At 57.1% G+C, this 16,815-nt stretch overlaps 7 protein-coding genes across 7 annotated transcripts; 1 reads left to right on the forward strand and 6 right to left on the reverse strand.

Moving 5' to 3' along the window:
• Positions 1-697: 697 nt before the first annotated feature.
• On the reverse strand, positions 698-2,405 carry PG985_007921 (HAD-like protein; the record flags this gene model as incomplete). The annotated part of the gene is made up of 3 exons (XM_066827689.1): positions 698-1,978; positions 2,028-2,189; positions 2,238-2,405. 3 exons carry the CDS (start codon positions 2,403-2,405, stop codon positions 698-700), a joined length of 1,611 nt encoding a protein of 536 aa, XP_066682601.1.
• Positions 2,406-3,636: 1,231 nt separating this feature from the next.
• On the reverse strand, positions 3,637-4,225 carry PG985_007922 (uncharacterized protein; the record flags this gene model as incomplete). Its single annotated transcript, XM_066827690.1, has 2 exons — positions 3,637-3,711; positions 3,773-4,225. The coding sequence occupies 2 exons, from the start codon at positions 4,223-4,225 to the stop codon at positions 3,637-3,639; spliced, it is 528 nt and encodes a 175-aa protein (XP_066682602.1).
• Positions 4,226-6,820: 2,595 nt separating this feature from the next.
• On the forward strand, positions 6,821-7,381 carry PG985_007923 (uncharacterized protein; the record flags this gene model as incomplete). Its single annotated transcript, XM_066827691.1, has 1 exon — positions 6,821-7,381. The coding sequence occupies one exon, from the start codon at positions 6,821-6,823 to the stop codon at positions 7,379-7,381; it is 561 nt and encodes a 186-aa protein (XP_066682603.1).
• A 382-nt stretch (positions 7,382-7,763) lies between these two features.
• PG985_007924 (uncharacterized protein) lies at positions 7,764-9,158 on the reverse strand (the record flags this gene model as incomplete). Its single annotated transcript, XM_066827692.1, has 1 exon — positions 7,764-9,158. The coding sequence occupies one exon, from the start codon at positions 9,156-9,158 to the stop codon at positions 7,764-7,766; it is 1,395 nt and encodes a 464-aa protein (XP_066682604.1).
• Positions 9,159-9,976: 818 nt separating this feature from the next.
• On the reverse strand, positions 9,977-10,846 carry PG985_007925 (porphobilinogen deaminase protein; the record flags this gene model as incomplete). The annotated part of the gene is made up of 2 exons (XM_066827693.1): positions 9,977-10,621; positions 10,685-10,846. 2 exons carry the CDS (start codon positions 10,844-10,846, stop codon positions 9,977-9,979), a joined length of 807 nt encoding a protein of 268 aa, XP_066682605.1.
• Positions 10,847-12,011: 1,165 nt separating this feature from the next.
• PG985_007926 (uncharacterized protein) lies at positions 12,012-13,520 on the reverse strand (the record flags this gene model as incomplete). Its single annotated transcript, XM_066827694.1, has 4 exons — positions 12,012-12,330; positions 12,421-13,187; positions 13,239-13,295; positions 13,350-13,520. The coding sequence occupies 4 exons, from the start codon at positions 13,518-13,520 to the stop codon at positions 12,012-12,014; spliced, it is 1,314 nt and encodes a 437-aa protein (XP_066682606.1).
• A 27-nt stretch (positions 13,521-13,547) lies between these two features.
• On the reverse strand, positions 13,548-14,173 carry PG985_007927 (uncharacterized protein; the record flags this gene model as incomplete). The annotated part of the gene is made up of 3 exons (XM_066827695.1): positions 13,548-13,805; positions 13,869-13,946; positions 14,018-14,173. The coding sequence occupies 3 exons, from the start codon at positions 14,171-14,173 to the stop codon at positions 13,548-13,550; spliced, it is 492 nt and encodes a 163-aa protein (XP_066682607.1).
• Positions 14,174-16,815: the final 2,642 nt, after the last annotated feature.

Genomic DNA, 16,815 nt, shown 5'->3' on the forward strand with positions numbered 1-16,815 from the left:
CTGAGAATGGGCCAATACCATGACTATTTCTTGCTGTTGACGACATGGCAAGACTTCACCGTTTTTCAGACGTGTGAATAGAGGCCGCGTTTGCGTACAGGACTTTCCTCCCTATAGCGTGGTACTGAAAGCCCTCCCATCGCCCTTATCTTGCTACTATAGCAGGGTTTGACAGCTGGTACCATGGAAAGGCTGTTATTACGCGGCATATGCCTTTTGCCTTACAAGCTGTTCGCGCAAGAAAGTTTGTCGCTTGCCCGGTTGTCAATTGCCTCAGCGCGGCGGCGCCACGCTTGCCGAGTTGCATCGGAGTGGGAATTGAGCCTCATCTTCGACCAAATGTGGCGAGTCATTCCGACCAAAGAGGTAAGTGTTTTGAAACGCGGTGAGGTCTATACTACGCGGCTGTATACCCCTGGCCCGTCACCGAGTGCCGAGTCCCCGGTTGCCAGAGCGGACCTCGCGCCGCAACCCCGGACACCCCTTTTGACCCACCCCACCGAGGCTGGTACGCCGGAGCCAAGTCATGACTCGACACGGATTCTAGAACTTCTTTTCAACAACCACTCAATTGCCACGCATACAAGAATGGAGTTGTTATGGGGGGGCCTGGTCAAAAGGGGTTTGACCGCTCCCCCTGGATCACCTGATCAAGGAGGCTTCTGCCATCCAGCCGAGAGCCCATTATCGCGTCTCTCTAGGAGGCATCCTGCAAGTTCCGCAAGATTCTGATAGCGAGAGCCGTAGCCAACCCTCGATTCCCGATGCGCGCGCGCGTCCGGCCGTAGCAGCAAAAGTGCCCAGCCGGCCACCCGCCATCCGCCTGCTGCAGGCCCTTGAACTCGTCCAAGTCCTTCTGGTATAAGCTGGGCTCCATCCCCGCGAACTGACAAGCCGCGATGCGCAGCGCCAGAGCCAAGGGGTTGACGCTGACGCCCACCCGCGCCAGCAACTCTTGCTTAACAACGTCGAGCCTGTCCCGTAGTCGAACGTTCCCGTCGGGGCCACCGCACTCGTCGTACAGCCGCGCGACGAAGTAGAGAAAACTCTCCGGGGTCGTGTAGTGCCGGCTCCCGTACAGGCAGGCGCGGTTCTCGAGGCAGCTGACGACGTAGTCCTCCGTCTTGCGGACGCGGGGGTCCGACTCCAAGCGGCCGAGGCGGTGGAACAGGCGCAGCATATTGCAGCAGACGTCGGGCACCGTGCGCGGCCGGTCGGCGGCGAAGTAGGTCTGCATGATGCCGTCGGGGTCCAGGTTCGTGGCCATGACGTCGAGGACTCGCTCGGCGGTGGCTTGGTGCTGGACCAGGCGCGCGGCGGGTAGGCTGAGGTAGGCCGTGGCCGTGGTGTCGGCGTCGGGCGGGAACGACTTGGTGGTGAAGGAGGGGGCTTCGCAGAAGTAGTTCCAGAGGCCTTTTGACATCAAGCCGTGACCGTGGCCGTCTTGGGAATTTCCAGTGCCGTTGCTTCCAGCGCCGTTGATGCCATTCCCGTTCATTCCATCCCCGGTGGTTCCATGCACCTTGCGAGCGGGATCCTGCAGGACCCCCGACGGATACCGGAGATACACAAGGTCTTCGTCTCCCGTGAGCTCCCAGATCATCAGCTGGGCGAAGTTATCCCGGAGCCGCAGGTCTTGGCCTTCAATCACACTGTCATGGTGCCCGGCATTCGCCTTCATGAATTGTTCGGCGCGCTCGAGGGAGTCTGGCCGCACGAGACCCCAGAGCTCACCGTCGGGAATCCCTTCCTTGTCGTCCATGAGGACTCCTTGAATGCCAAGGGACCGGGCCGCGCAGATGTTCTCCACCGAGTCGTCGACGAAGATCATCTCTCTGGGGTCGTCCCCGATCTCGCGGACAACGTGCTGGAAGAAGGCCAGGTCCGGTTTTCGCATCCCCTCATAGCCTGACGCGAAGCATTTCGTGAAGAGATGCCAGGACAGATCGACCTTTTCCCGGGCAATTTCAAAGTGCTCCTGCAGATACGGTTAGCTGTGTTCCCGGTTTGCCGTCTCGTCAACACACCTTGGAGATATTCGACATGACATAGAGATTGAGATTGGGGTCTTCGGCCTTTAGGTTATGCATGAGCTGAAGCATCCTGTGGTTGGCTACCAGTGATAGTTGCGCCTCGACGAGTGCATTTTCGACGAGGGACGGTGCAAAGTCTAGCATCTGGCCGAATTTCTGACGCCGGGGTCAGCATGTTCTTGTTTCCGCCCGTCGAGGACTTACAACACAAGCCTCTTTGACAGAGAGCTCTCCCCGGTCGAGATCATGCCAGGCAGTCGAGTTCAGTAGGACCGTGAACTGAGCAGCGGACAGGTCGTTGACGCTGGACTTGTCCCACTGTAGCAAGACGCCCCCGAGGTCGAAAATGATCGACGTGTATTTGCGAGGCATGGTGGGCTTTTCCAACAGAATTTGGGAGTTTGTTATGGATAAATCGTGACGAGTTAGCTGCAATGGCTACCTGACTGGCTGTCAATGTTGAGAAACGCTGAAAGTTTCTGGGACACAAGCTACTATAACAGCACACATGTTTGACCGCTATTACATGCGCCTATCGAGTACTTCGGAAAGCAGCTCTTCCAGTCGGATGGCGATCGCCTCTTCGGCCGTAGCAAACACCTCGCGGCCCGTCCTCCGCTTACGGATCATTCCCCTCTTCGCCAGCAAACATCGTGGGATCCAGCCCTTGCTGATAACATACGATAGCTGCAGATGTTTGCAAGGATGCATATGTACCGTTATCCGATAGATACATCCGTAGGAACGGCAGCCTGGCTTTGTCGACCCGTTTGGGCAAAGTGCGTCCGACCGTTTCAGGGGCCCCTGTAGCCCTCGGGCTTCCGCATGCTGTATTAAAAAAAGCAGGCTCTTTCACTATATATGATGTGATCTTAGGTAAGGGCTGATTTAAGCGGTCTAGCCTCGTACGCTAGGGCCAGTCAGCACTAAAGCTTGGATTAGGAAGGAGATGCCAATACCTATATACGAGCCTTGCTTTTAGTGTCGAGTTGCACACATTGACTCGAGCGGCTATCGGCATAGTTGGGGTCTTGGAATGCCCTGTCCCAACTGTACCAAGCACTCGGGCTCGAACTATTGGCAAAGCTGACGGACAAGCTCGTGGCTGACATAAGACGGGTTTGGTTGGACTGGGTCGATTCCAGCCCATTGGGAACGCACGTCAGAGATAAAGGCCAGAGACGCTATAGGTTAACTCCCCGAATACCACCCTGTGGGAGTACCGAGCCTCGTCCTTCCAACTGGGCCAAGCTCAGAGTCCGCGGCGGTGGTGACGCTTGTTCGGGAGCATCGGCTGCGGATGATGATACGACCCTCATCCAATGTCCACCTAGGATAATGATGTGGTAATAACCGGTTACTCCATGGCAGTTTTCATTATCTCAGTGACCTCTTTTTCGTAGAGAGCAAACTTGCCGTCCTCCAGGGTCAACCTGGTGCTACGGGTGCGGATCACTGCATTGTGGCGGGTTGATTTGCCAAGAAGATGAAGAACCAAGCATTCAACGAAGAGAGCCTTGGTGATTTATATTACAGCAATGTCATAAATGGAAATCCACCAGCCATTTCTTAGCGTATGGCCCCCTGCTTGCCTGACCAGACTCTATTTGGGCTGAACATCAGCAGTGAAGCTGACACTCTGGCTCTTCTTCCCCTTGTTGGCCTGATCGAGCTTGACCTGGAAGACAATCGAAATTAGCACGCTTCTACCGACTAGAGCGAAATCACGTCAAACTCACGTTGGCCGCCAGCTTCTTCTGGATATCCGCCAGCTGCGCGTCCTTGTCCGTCGACCCGCGCGCCTGCTGCACCTGGACGAGCATCTCGAACGTGCGGAGCTTGAGGACCTTGTTCTTGGTCTTGCCCACGTCGAGGGCCTGGGCGGCGGCGCCCGACGCGGCGGCGACGGCGCTGTTGAAGGCGGCCTCGGCGTTCTCGGCCGTCTGGCGGGCGGCCACGAGCACGGCCAGGTCGGCCTTGGAGACGGCGCCCGGGTTGCGCATGTCGACGGGGAAGGCCTGGTTCGTCTCGGCCAGCGCGTTGCCGCCGACGCCGCCCGAGATCTGGAACGTGTTGTACTTGCGGAAGGCCAGGGCGCGCTTGTCCAGGGAAGGGGCGGACTCGGCGGGCATGGGAGCGGCGAGGGCCGACGCCGCGAGGGAGAAGAGGACGGCGAAGCTGGAGAACTGCATGGTGGCGATGGAGTGGCAGGAAAAGTCGGTCTAGAAGCGAATAAAGTCGGTACGAGCGAATGGAATCACAGCACAGCTGTTGGAGAAGAGAAACGTCAAGATTAAGCGAAGAAGAAATACCAGTCAAAGCCATCAACATCAGACGAACGCCGAAGATCTTGAAGATCTTATATGCTGTCAAGTTGCGGCGCTAGCATTCTGACAGAGTGGTTCTAGGGGTGGTGGGCCCCGGATGCGACGTTCCAGCAGGGGGCTGAGACGAGCCCCCTTCCCACCTTTTGCAAAGCTTGGCGTGTCTCCCGACGCGCTTAATACGACATCACAGCAGCTCAACCGGGCTCTGCCCATCGCTCTGATGGATCCGAGAATGAAGCTTGAAGACAAGGTTCTTTTTAGAGGAGGAGCTAGACTCAAGACGGGCATTCTTCCTTTCCTGTGGTGTGGAGTCAAGCCGACCCCGGTCTCTACCCGTTCGCCGAATCCCCACCCTTCTGGGCAGCTTCAACATCACAGTTTGCTCCGAATCGTGTATCGCTTCAATCGTGGGTTCGTGAATTCGTAGGGGCTTGCGGGCAGAGTCGGGTTATTGTAGAACCAAGATAGTGGACGGGGTGGCAAAGACGATGTCATGACACGAGGCATATTTCTGCTCCGCTGCTGAACGAGTTGGATCTTCAGTGCCTGGTGCGTCTGCAGCGAATTTTCCGACAGCTGGCCGCTTTTTGCAGCGCCTTGGAATTCAGGGGTTGGCCCTGTGTTGGGCGCCGAGGGTTGCTCGTAGACCATTTCTTCGCTGTTGTCGTCCGGCGGGCAGTTTGCTTGAAGCGTCTTCGCGTGCTTGTCGACGGTACGGGAGAGCTAGTAATGCTTCGGTTCGTCTTGATTGTCCCCGTCAACACGAGCCGACGAGTGATGCAGGCGACGGGTCGGCACAGAGGCTTGGGGAACTCGACGTCGGGATCTCACTGAGAATGCCGTGCCAGTACTGACAGAAGAGAATGAGCCGGCCCTAGAAGACTTTTTACCGGGCTAGTTGATAAAGGCGAGAGAAATAGGTAGGCTTGAGGCTGAACCAAAGTGAGATAGGGGTTCAGCATGGACAGCTGAAGGAAGCATTTATAGAACGAAACCAGAAAGTGGCGGCCAGAGTGTGCCTAATGCAATGCAGCGATTTGTCGAGACTGAGTGTGTGATCTCTTGCTTCGGTTAATCAAACATTCATGTAGCACACTGCGTCCTGTTATCTCGCGCCTGATCCTGACTGGCTGTTCTACTGCAAGCAAACCTCTGCTGTGCCACAGGACTGTCGAACAAGGGGCAATTGGTACCGCCCGCGTGATACAAGGCCCAGTCGTGTTAGGGGAAGGCAAAAGGCAGCGGTATCACAGTTGCAAAGCAAACCACGGAATGAAATGGTTCCAATGTAGCATTCCGTCTTGCTCCGCGGCTTTCAACGGTACTAAGGACTCCGGCGGCCCCAAAGACTCCGGTATCATCATCGACTCCATAGGTTCCATATGCTTCAACGGCATCAAAAGCATAAGCAGTATCAAGGGGCTCCAGTGACATGAGCGGCAGCGGCGGAACCTGCAGCGTGGTGATCAAGCGTGACTAGAACAGACGGAGAAGAAACAGGCCCTTTGGAGCGTCCAGCCCTGTACGGGGTTTGGCCATTCCTGGATAAGAAAAGAACATCAGATCAGGTGTAGAACTTGCTACAACAGCCGCGTGGTGGCCTAGCGCGAACCGAAAGGAAGAAACAGGCCACAAACGTCACCACGCGGCGTCATCCGACGACGACGACGCACGCAGGCCTCTTCCGCAGCATCTTCGCCTGGCCTTGCTGGCAATTTGGACTTCTCTCCTCCTAAGGCCTCTCTGGCGGGGGGAGGGGGCAACCCGAGTCCAGTGCTGTCAGTCGCCAAAACGGGCCAAAGGCCATCTCATCCCCCTGAAATAGAGTAGATAAATACACGCGAGCAGCCACTCTTGAAGGCCTCGAGTCTCTGCCAATACAGTGCTATTCCGAACTCACGTACCCGTATCCGAAGCGAGAAAGAGCAAGCGGGCCGGAGTATCATTGCATCAAGAAAGGCTACTTGCATGTGTAGAAAGAAAAGAAATTGGAAGAGTGCGGGCAGAGGGCGGCTACTTGTACTCGCCAGCCTGGCTTGGAGTTAGACTTTTCCGCCCTCGCTATCTTGCGCGTATCCAGCATTTGGGACGGGGTGGATTCCAACAGACAAAGTTTTCATGAGCACATTTGCTAGGAGCTAACGTTGAGCAAGATACGTCTATTTCCACCTCCCGTCCATAGAATTGCTCAATATCCCTGGCCAAAGACTCACGCAGAGCAGGTTACCCCATTGCATATATTACAAGTGAGGCCAATATACCCAACAAACACACTTGACTCGACGCCTGATTCCCCAAGAGTTCTCTCGCTCTTCTTTCCCATATCGAACAATTGTCGAATTCTACAGGTTGATACCGTGAATCTGACTTACTGCTCCTCTGCAAAAACTTCAGATCAATCATACCGATTCTCCGTATTAGCCCAGCGAGATACCGCCTCCAGCTCCAGAAAGTCCCGCCATGACTTCACACCCCGTCATCCAAAGCCCGAACCCCACCCGGAGCCGTCTTTGCCTTGTACTGGCGACCGTTGTGTACACCAGTCTTCTCGTGGCTTGGTGCTGCCGTGACGACGCCTTCGTCCCCTTTCTTGGGCTTACAACAATCAAATTCTACCTCGACTGGTACCTCGAGCAGTCTTATGACACCAAAGCACACTTGTACGGTTTCTTCTGGGCCGTCATCGTCAACGTTGGCGCCTCGGCGGTCCTGCTCGGCGTGCATTCCCGGATGCGTTTCGAAGACCAGCCGGGAAAATGGGAAATCTGTTGCCCCGACCCAGACCACAGGAGAAGGGGCGGGTATAACGACAAGCGCTTCGGGAAATTCTACCGTGCTTCATGCCTTTGTGCAGGAGCGATGAGTGTCTGTGCAATGGCCCTGTACTGTCTGCTACGGAGCCAGCAGGGTGCCACCCAGTACTTCTTCGCTTGCCAGGGCTTGATGGCCTTCTGGACAGGGTACTGGGTGGAGTGGTGGACCGCTGCTCTGGGAAACCGACTTGCTGCATACGGCTGCTGAGCGTGTCGGACTGTCACAGGCAACGCACGTAGGACGAACCCAGTTTGTTTCTTAGTCAACAAGAGCTGACAGTGGGCTGATAGACCAAGAATGAAGCAGTCGTCAAAGGATACTACCTGTTTTCAAGGTTGGGAGGAAAAAGGAGAGGCGGCAGTTATTCAACTGGCATAAACATGAATCAAGTCACGTAAGCACCCGACGCGAGACACGGGCACCATATGACTATATAAAAGTCAATTTATGGCTGATATCTGATTACATACAAATTAGAATTAGATTTGACCACAAGCCCACCACTTGCTACGAATGGATTCAGGAGTCAAACCCAAACCACCGCGCCCGATGAGCCCGAAGCCCACAGCCCTAGCAAAGTCCCGTCCCCTCAAAGCAGCGAAGGCAGGATCCGCTGCTCCGTGAAAGCCCACAGCAAAGACGAGTAGTCCGTCGCCCACGCGTTGCCGGTGTACCAAGTGCTGCGCTTGCCCTGACAGGCGTAAAGCTGCTGATAGAACCCCCCCGCCAGCGCGGCGGGCGAGACATGCAGCTGCAGGTTGTCGTGCTCCGCCCAGCGGACGAACTCGGTTTGGGTACTGTCGGTCTGGAGCGAGCGGTCGAGGCGGGCGACGGCGTCGGTGACCAGGCGCTGCGCGGCCTGCGACGAGGCCTCGCCGATGACCTTGGTGATCTGGTAGCCGGGCACGCCGACCGTCTCGATCCGCCAGACCAGCGGGGTGCGCGGCAGGGTGTCGGGCGACGAAAGGTTGGCGTTGAGGAAGCTGGTCCGGTCCGTCAGGCCCGTCTTGGTCAGCACGCCGATGTAGTAGGGCACGTTGGCCCACTGCCCGAACAGGCTCTTCTCGGCGGCGTCGAGGTCGAACTGGCCGAGGTTGCCGAGCGTGGGCGGGACGGTGACGAGCAGCTTCTTGGCCTGGACCAGCTTGGGGCCGTCGGCGGTCTTGATGACGGCCGTGACGCCGTCGTCGCCGCGCGCCAGCTTCAGGACGGTGCTGTTGTAGAGCACGGCTCCGACGCCCAGGAAGGCGGCCGCCTTGTCGTAGACGACCTGGTTGCCCTGCTGCGCGACGAGGAAGCCGGACTGGAGGGCCAGCACGTGGGACAGGCCAAAGTTCTGGAGCACGTAGAGGGTGGTGGCCTCGAGCAGGTTGCCGACGCCCTGGGCAAAGGTCCACACGACGGGAACGGTGTCGAGGAGGTCGTACTTAGCCGCGAAGGCGCCAAAGGGGATCAGCAGGTCCTCGGGCACGGGCGCGGGCAGGTCGTAGGCGCCCTGGGCCAGGTAGGGGAAGTGCTGGGCGAGGACGGCGGCGTACTTGGCCAGCAGGGGCGCCATGGCGGCCAGGTCCGGGGCGGTGGCGTTGGGCACGATGAAGCCGCTGCTGAAGTCGGCGATCTTCTGGGGAAAAGGCGACGAGGCCGCGTTGGTCAGCGGGACGCCGAACTTGCCGAAGAAGTACTGGGTCTGGTTGTTGTCGAAGTAGCCCTGCACGCCGTAGTCGACCGGGTAGCCCGAGGCCGGGTCGTAGAAGGTGTCGACGTGGCCGCCGAGCTGGGCGTCGCGCTCCACCACGGCCACGCTCTTGCCGGCGTCCTTGAGCTTGACGGCCGCGAAGGTGCCCGTGGCGCCGCCGCCTACCACCAGCACGTCGCGCTGCAGGATGTCGGCCTCGGCGAACTGGTGCTTGGACCAGCAGCCGGGCGCCGACGGGTAGGCGTAGGCCAGCGAGGTGCTGAGCACCAGCGTTGTGAGGGAGCGCATTATGAGATTAGGGGGTAAGTAGGTTAAAAGAGTGACAGGTTAAGAATGACTTAAGTTGGGAGGGTGTTGGTGGGAGCTAAGGAGCGCAGGATGCCATGTTTTATGTAGGACGCAGAAGATGCAGTCCCAATCGACGCAAGGGGGCGACAGGGATGGTCGCGTCTAGATCGCTCAAGTCTTGGCCTGGATTCTCGAATCTAGCTGGGAGCTGAAGGACTCCCGACGGGTTGGCTCGTCGCTGAAGGTTTGGCGCAATCTCTTTTTCCGGGATGACCGTTATACAGCAATCATCGGGCTTGTCACTGGGATATGCCAAGTAGTAGCACTGCATTTATTCGTTGTCACCTCGATTGCAGGGAAGTTCCGCGCAGTGTTGGCAAACCTAAAACACGAGTCTTGGCCCACGGCCGCCCGCATGCCAAGAGCTGCAAGTCGAGCACTTTAGACAAGCAGAGGCAATCTGCACCCAATGCAAGGGAATGCAAGTTGTCAGCTGAGGTTCGAAAGGCTAGCAATCGATTGGCCTTAGCAAACACCGGAGTCGTGGAAGGGCTGAGCCGGCGCCCCGACTAGTCGGCGTCGAGACCCCTGAAGGCCCCCATTGTCGGGAACTAGCGTCTTTTGCCATGACTCGGTGTCCGGGGAGAGCTGGGTTGCCATCGCCAAGTCTGGCAATTGAACTTAAAAGTCTCAAGGTTTGACTGCCAATATCCTATAGCCATTCTGCCTCCCGCATGATTGGGCCAAATTTCGTCTCATGTCGATATGCTTTTGAAGAGAGTGGTATTGAACTCAGTCAAGATTGTAGCACTATATGATCATCGTTCGCGATAGACACCAAACCTCACATTGTTCCAATCATCGGTACTCTCAACTTCCATCTCCGTCCTCCATCTGGTCCCTGTCGCCTGGCCCACTTCCTCCCACAGCTCCGCCCACGCCCCCGGGTCCAAGACGTACTTCTCCCATCCCTCAACCTTGGGCCCCTGGTTCTGTCCAAAAATCATGACATCCGGGCTATCCGCCCGGAGGAAGCCGACCATGCGTTTCGCCGCCTTGAGCTGGCCCTCGCGCTCGAACAGGTGGAAGAAGGCCGAGGCGTAAATGATGTCGATCTTGCCCCTGAGCACGTCGAGGCGCGCGTCGTTCTCGTCCAGCATGTCGCCCGCCACGTAGGTTGCCCGGCTCCGATCGCGGTCCCCGAAGAGCTCGTGCCCCAGCTCCAGGAACCCGGCGTGCAAGTCGGTCCCGTAGAGCCGGTCGTCCGGTACGCCCTGGCTGGCGAGCTGGCGCACCACGGGGCCGAGGCAGCACCCCACGTCCAGGAACGTGTCCGCAGCTTCCGGTGCCCGCAGTCGCTCGAGGGCGACTTGGTAGCGGGGGTCCTCGAGGGTGGGGACCAGGTTCAGAAACCAGAAGGATTTGAAGCAGCCGTAGTGGAAGATGGCTAACGCTCTGGCTTGCTACTCGCTCTCTCGTGGTCAGCTTGTTCTTGGGAGCTCACGCGCCATGAACGGGGAACACACGATCCTACCGACGAGCTCGGGGATTTGCTCAGGTCTGACGCCGCTGTATTGTTGGAGGAGGCGAAGCGCTGGTTCAGTTTCTGGCGGAAATCTTATTGCTTGAGACATCTGATACTGCGTCGCTTCTGCTTTGTGATCGGGGTTTTCCTGGGAGGTCTGCATGCTGGAATAGTTGAATGCTTTGGCACAAATGGGCCTCGAAGGCGTAACAGGAATGTCAGCATTTGACACGAGGATGCGGGGCTGATGTGAGGGGGTGCTATTCCGTTGCTTACGGCATATAACCCCATGTCAAGCTACAGCCCCTTCTATGCCAACGAGCATTATCGGATGTTTGAAAAGGATAAGTCAGAAATCACTCTTCTCATGCGAAAACAACCTGGTCCTGAGCTACGCCTGTGTAGTAAGCACTTGATCGACCCCAAATGCCTTACTTTACCAGCTTGAGTCGACAGCGAAAGGGTGAGGCTTCGGCGACCCAGCCAAATCCCCAAACCCTCGCCCTTAACTGCCCAAGTAGACCGGACGACTAGGGTTGGGGATCCATCTGGTTCTTCTTACTAGAGGCGGTGATGTGCGTCTTTTGTTCGGAAGTAGGGAGGATTTGTCCTCGTAATGCTGCTACCAGTGTCGAGCAAGCTTTGGCAAGCGTTTCTGGGGAAGCAAGCAGACAGGGGCCGAAGGAGGCGTTGCCAATATAGAGTGCAGGAAGCGAAACCGGATCAAGGTGATCTTTGTAATACCTGAGCCTCACAATCAAATCACCCGTGGAAATACACAGCTACCTACACAGTAAGCAGATGTTGGAATCTGCCCACAGGGAGGTGGAGCGGGAGGGAGGATGCGAGGATGAGGAAGGAGAGAGGAAAGGATTTGCGGGAGGGTGGGAGAGATGGGGTATTTATATGTTTTTTTCCGCAGACGGGCGATGTGGGAATGTGGCCTAATAGCAGTGAATGCAACAAGCCCTAATTAGGTATCTACTGGTGCTGTATTCACTGTTTCCAGGCATCCAGGGCATTCCGGTAGTTAGGGGCCCGGGCGCTGGGAATGGTTCGTGATGGAGGCAAACGGCAGGTCGAGTGGGGTAGGGCCGACCAGGGCAGCTGTTTCCCAGCCGATACTAGGGCAAAGGAAGGCAGCAGTGAAAGGCAGAAGTGGCAGGCAGAAATAGCAGGCAGAAGTAGCAGACAAGCACATGCATCATCACATTGTCACAAGCATGCAAGCACCGAGGTTTCCGTGTCTATAGTTCAGTTCAAGTTCAGTTCAATTGATCTTTGTTGTCACGACAGGAGACCTCGCGAGCCTCGTTGCCCGCTTTGTCCTAACGCTTGCCGAGGAAGAGGTGATCCAGGCGGCGGCACCAGGCTCCGTTCGAGCAGGTGTGCTTGAGGATCTTCCTGTAACCTTCGTTCGCAAAGCGGGTGAGGTCGGCCGGCGACATGCGCGTCCACTCGACCGTCTGGCGTATGCGGAAGGCCTCAACACCGCCTTTAAAGCGCCAGTCCAAGAAGTCGTCCATGTTTCTTCCCAGGAATAAAGCCTTGTGTAACGCGATTCTATGCGTGTGCTTGGGGCAGCCGAGAGTGACACGCTCCGGCACGTTCTTGAGAGGCATGTGGCGGTGCAGGAACAGCATGAGGCTGGCACAGGCGTTCTCGTCATCCAGAGCATCGGTGTAGGCCTCCTAGGCGGGGCCGATCTTCAGCCAGAGTTCCCGTGCGCTGTTGTACTGACACTCGACAAAGTTGTTGAACCCGTGGTCGCACTGGAAAATCGGGCTGAGGTCATCCGAGTCGAGGTCGTCAGAGACCGGAAGCGGCCCGAACAGGACAGCTTGCGACGTGCGGGGCAAGGTGCGCCGAAGGGCCGAGTTGCCAGGCAAGGGAGGCAACTGAGGGGTGACCGGTTCTTGGCGCAGGCATCGCGGCACGGGTGAGGAAGATTGTTGTGCCTGTCGCGAGACGACCGCAGGGGCCGGGTCAGCATCCTCGATGGGAGCCTCAGTCGCAGGTTTGTCTGGGACCGAAGGCTGCTTCTGACGCTTGGCCTCAGCAGAGGAAGCAGCCTTGTCGACGGCCTTTCGCTTGGTGGATGGCTTGGAGGTGCACAGCTGACGATTGTGGTCACTGGCATCAACAGGTGGGACCTGGGCAGCAGAGGTGTTCTCGTGCGGTAGGGAGGCGTCAGGCTGACGCTGGGCTGTGTCCTGGGCAGGGGCAATAGTCGAGGTAGAGGCTGCGGCCTTGGCTTGTGCAGAAGCAGTGCTGTCTGGGGCAGAGCGAGAGGCATGGGAAGATCTGTGCGGCTTCTTGTGACGATGACAACGATGACGAGCGTCCAGGTTCTCGCTGCTTGGTTGGGGATGGGGGGCACCTGGATTGGTCTGTGAAACACGGTGCTTCGCCCGGGAGCGTGAGACACGTTCGTACTGGGGGGGAAGGGGAGTGAGCCCGCCACCAAAGGCGGCACGCCTGCTATGAGATGAGGCGGGATAGAGCTGAGGATGTCAGGACAGAGATTGGAAACCAGAGGGCAGAGGGCCACTTACCAGAACGGGCGATGGAGGCACAGGATATCCTTGCACCATGGAAGCTGGCGATGAAAGCTGGGGCAGACGGTAATCAGAGCCTGACATCGAGTACGGACAAGGGAGACTTACCAATTCTGAGTAACGCTGATCGTTGACCGCCGTGGCAGAAGAGCGCGGGATCTGGGCTGCAAACGGGCTGGGGTGCAAGGCATTCATGTTGAAACCAGAGCCAAAGGAAGCGGCATAGCCGTGGGGGATACCGTGTGCAAATCGGGGATCCATGGCCGGGCTGCCTATCATGGTGTTCTGTCCGTAGCCAGGCATGTTCTATCCGTAGCCAGGGTGATAGCCAAAGGTGCCCGGCATGGGAGCTCCATATTGGAGGCCACCGCTAGGGTACATGAAGACTGGCCCAGGGCCGTGTGCCATGTTGGGATTGTAGGGGGGGAAGCCAAAGGCCGCCGCCGAAGCGTGGTCGTGGGGGACTCGGGCAGGCGGGGGGGCCTGGGGGAATAGACCTGGGTGTGGTTCGTGACCAAGCCTCGAAGAGGGATCGCCGTGGGAAGTGCCGTGGGGAGCATTGGACTGTGCAAAACCAGGCATTAGAAAGGCGAGAAGAGACCAGCGAAGAAGAACGGGTGCACATACCTGGAGAGCGAGTCCTGGGCCAACTGGATTGCCGTTGTACATGGCAGCATCGCTGGAGCTGGAAGATGGGGCAGTGATCTGGCGGAAAACAACAGGGAGCGCAGGTCAGCATCGTGGGCTACAGGAACAGAGAGAGAGGGTAAACTCACGGTCAGGCTATCTTGAGACGCCCCCATGGCATACGAGCTGCGCTGAGAACTGGCCTCGACAGTCTGGCTGGTAGTGCCGGCTGAATCGACAACCTCGCTGTCTGGTGCATCGGACTCCCCCGAGCCCTTGAAGCCCGAGAAGATCTTGGACCACATGAGGAGTGCGGCAGAGAGGGTGGAAAGATGGTATGGTCAACAGAGAGGGTGGAAAGTTGGTATGGATGGTGATACACCGTGCAATACGGGATGAGATAGTCAAGGCTGGATAACGAGAGTATGTTATGCCTGATCTACCTCAAAAAGTTGAGGAGATGTGGAGGGAGATGGAGTTGAGAGAGGGAGGAGAGAAACAGGCGTCGAGGATGCGGGACATGCACTGGTTCTGCTGACATACATTCACAGGGTCTACATGGAGGCAGGCAGGCACAGGAGAGAATGGGCACCTTGACGGCTCACGGCAGCGTAGCGAGGGAAGGAGGGCAGGGTCACAAATCAATTCAGCACACAGAGGCCTCGTACTAGCTATTTGTCGGCAGGTTGAAGAGGAAGCGACGCCCAAACTGGTGCGGGGCGGCGACGTCATTGAAGCCGCTGCGGGTTGGGCGTCCCAAAGATAGGGAAGGCGCCTGTATGACTTTCGCAGACCTGAGAAACCTGATGACGCTTTTCACCCCACTGGCATGGCTGCCACGGAAAGACCCGGCAAAGCATTTGGCAAAGCACACCCGCCAATTGCTCTCCCAGACTGGAACCGCCTGCCTGCGCCTGCCCACGCATCAATAAAATCTGAGGCGGCGTCTGCCTGCCCAGTATTGACTCATCCACCAAAGTAAAGTGACATTGCGTTATCGGAGTGCACAGGGCCCAGGCAGACAAGCAGGAAGGCAGTCCTTCTTCCCACTGGTAGGCAAGTATACTGGTAGACTTGATGTTTGGGATGGCGGGCGTCATGTGACTGGTGAACCAATGGGTGCAACCCACTCTGCGTGCACGGCAAGCCCTGACTTGGGCCTGGCCGACATATTCGTGAGATGCCGCCCCAATTGCCCCAAGCATTCCCCATACTCTGGTGTTGTAGCAGCGGCGAAGGCCATCGTAGACTTTTGACATTGTACCCCATGTGAAATGTGATCATTTGCTCTCCCGGTCATGCAAAAAGTATGCCCCACGCGGTGCAGGCGGCGTAGGGGCCGACATGCAGACAGGGAGCCGTTGCTATGCATCGCCTGGACCAATATTTGGTCGCCGGGCTAGAAATTGGTAGTGCTATCAATAGGCGGCATTGAATTTCCCTGGCCAGGCCGAGATTCGATTGTTCTCTGTGACTATGGCATGGGGCCGGCGGGATAGGGGCAAGGGGGGTTTGCAGATTTCCGGGTCCCGGCCAAAGTGCGCCGAAGCCCACCGGCTACGGCGGCCAGCTATAGCTTATCTAGTACCATTTCCGTGGAGATATTCCCAGTCTATAAGCAAGATCAGCTATGCCAGGCCTCTGCAATCCGATTAGTTCTCTACCGAGACCCTCGGGATTGGGGTGAGATACTTGGCATAGGATACCGTGAAGGGCCGAGCCCGTTGCTAGAAGCGATAGGCTAGGGCAAGGCGACAGGCCTCCAAGCGTCCTGGATCCGACCGCCACGCGCTGAACAAGGCCGAGACTGCTTTCCATGCAGTCGCCGCTGCTTGAGAAGGCACCTATTGGCATGTACATACGGCGCAGAGCCCAGTACGGCAGGCTAACAAAAACGAGACAGTTTCCAAGGTGACGTTGTCATTTCGGCAAGGGACAACAGTACGAAAGGTGAGAAAGAAGCAAGTATGCGATCAGCTGTTTTATCATGAGTGATAGTCAAACGGCTTCTAAATAAGTACACTGGGTCGCGCGTCGACGCAGCAAGACACCGCAAGTCCCAAACCAAGATGCCACGCCAGGAGATCGTGTACTGAACAGCTCCGCGCTTGAAAATGCAACCAGGAAACGCCACCCATGTGTAAAGCCGACTCCTGCTTACCAAGTTTCTGAAAGTAGTGTCCGCTCCCAAGGCGTCATGCAACCGGCGACAGACTCCCACCCAGCGGTTCTTCGGCAGATTGCCAGAGCAAAACGCGGGATATGGCTTCTCGGTAGACAGAGACGATTGCGGTAGAGCTAGTACCCCGTGAGCCACAAGGGCCTATGTCCAGTTGTCGCCGCGACATGTAATGTGCAAGGTTCCTGGTGTATCCGACGGGTAACAGAGTCGTGCAGGCAGTGAGGGACTCGGCCGTGTCAGAATTGACCTGGAGCCGCCTTGTCAGGCCCTGGTCAGCTGTCGATGGACTATGGATGCATGGGGCGCCGCCGCATAGTCCCCATCGCAGATTGAATCTTGACCTGGAGCACGGCCAAAGAGATGCCAATGCTGGGTGTATGCGCCGGGCTGGGCAGTTAAATTGCTCGGTGGCTTGCCAATTGAGCGGCACTGGCTGGGAAAAAGGAAAGAAGGTATTCTCTTGTTCCAATTGGCGTCGCCAGGAACTGATGCTTCTTCATGGCATTGCCCAGCGCTTCATTTGTACAATATATGATTGCCAGAGCCCTGCTACCTCAAACTTTCTCTGCTCCGATCTGTACACAAGGGCTTGAGACCGATGCTATTATAGCCGGACACGAGGGTTCTCTCCCGAGCGAAGGCATGCTAGTTCGGACTTGAAATACTTTTTCTTAGCAGTGATCTGCTTCAAAAAGAATGTGTTTACCGTTCTGGGAACCCAGTTGACTCCGAAACCAAAAGGGGCAAACCCCCCAAAAAAGAAAG

Source organism: Apiospora marii (assembly GCF_038362585.1).
Source record: "Apiospora marii strain CBS 49790 chromosome Unknown utg000005l_segment0_segment0, whole genome shotgun sequence".
Taxonomy (NCBI): Eukaryota; Fungi; Ascomycota; class Sordariomycetes; order Amphisphaeriales; family Apiosporaceae; genus Apiospora; species Apiospora marii.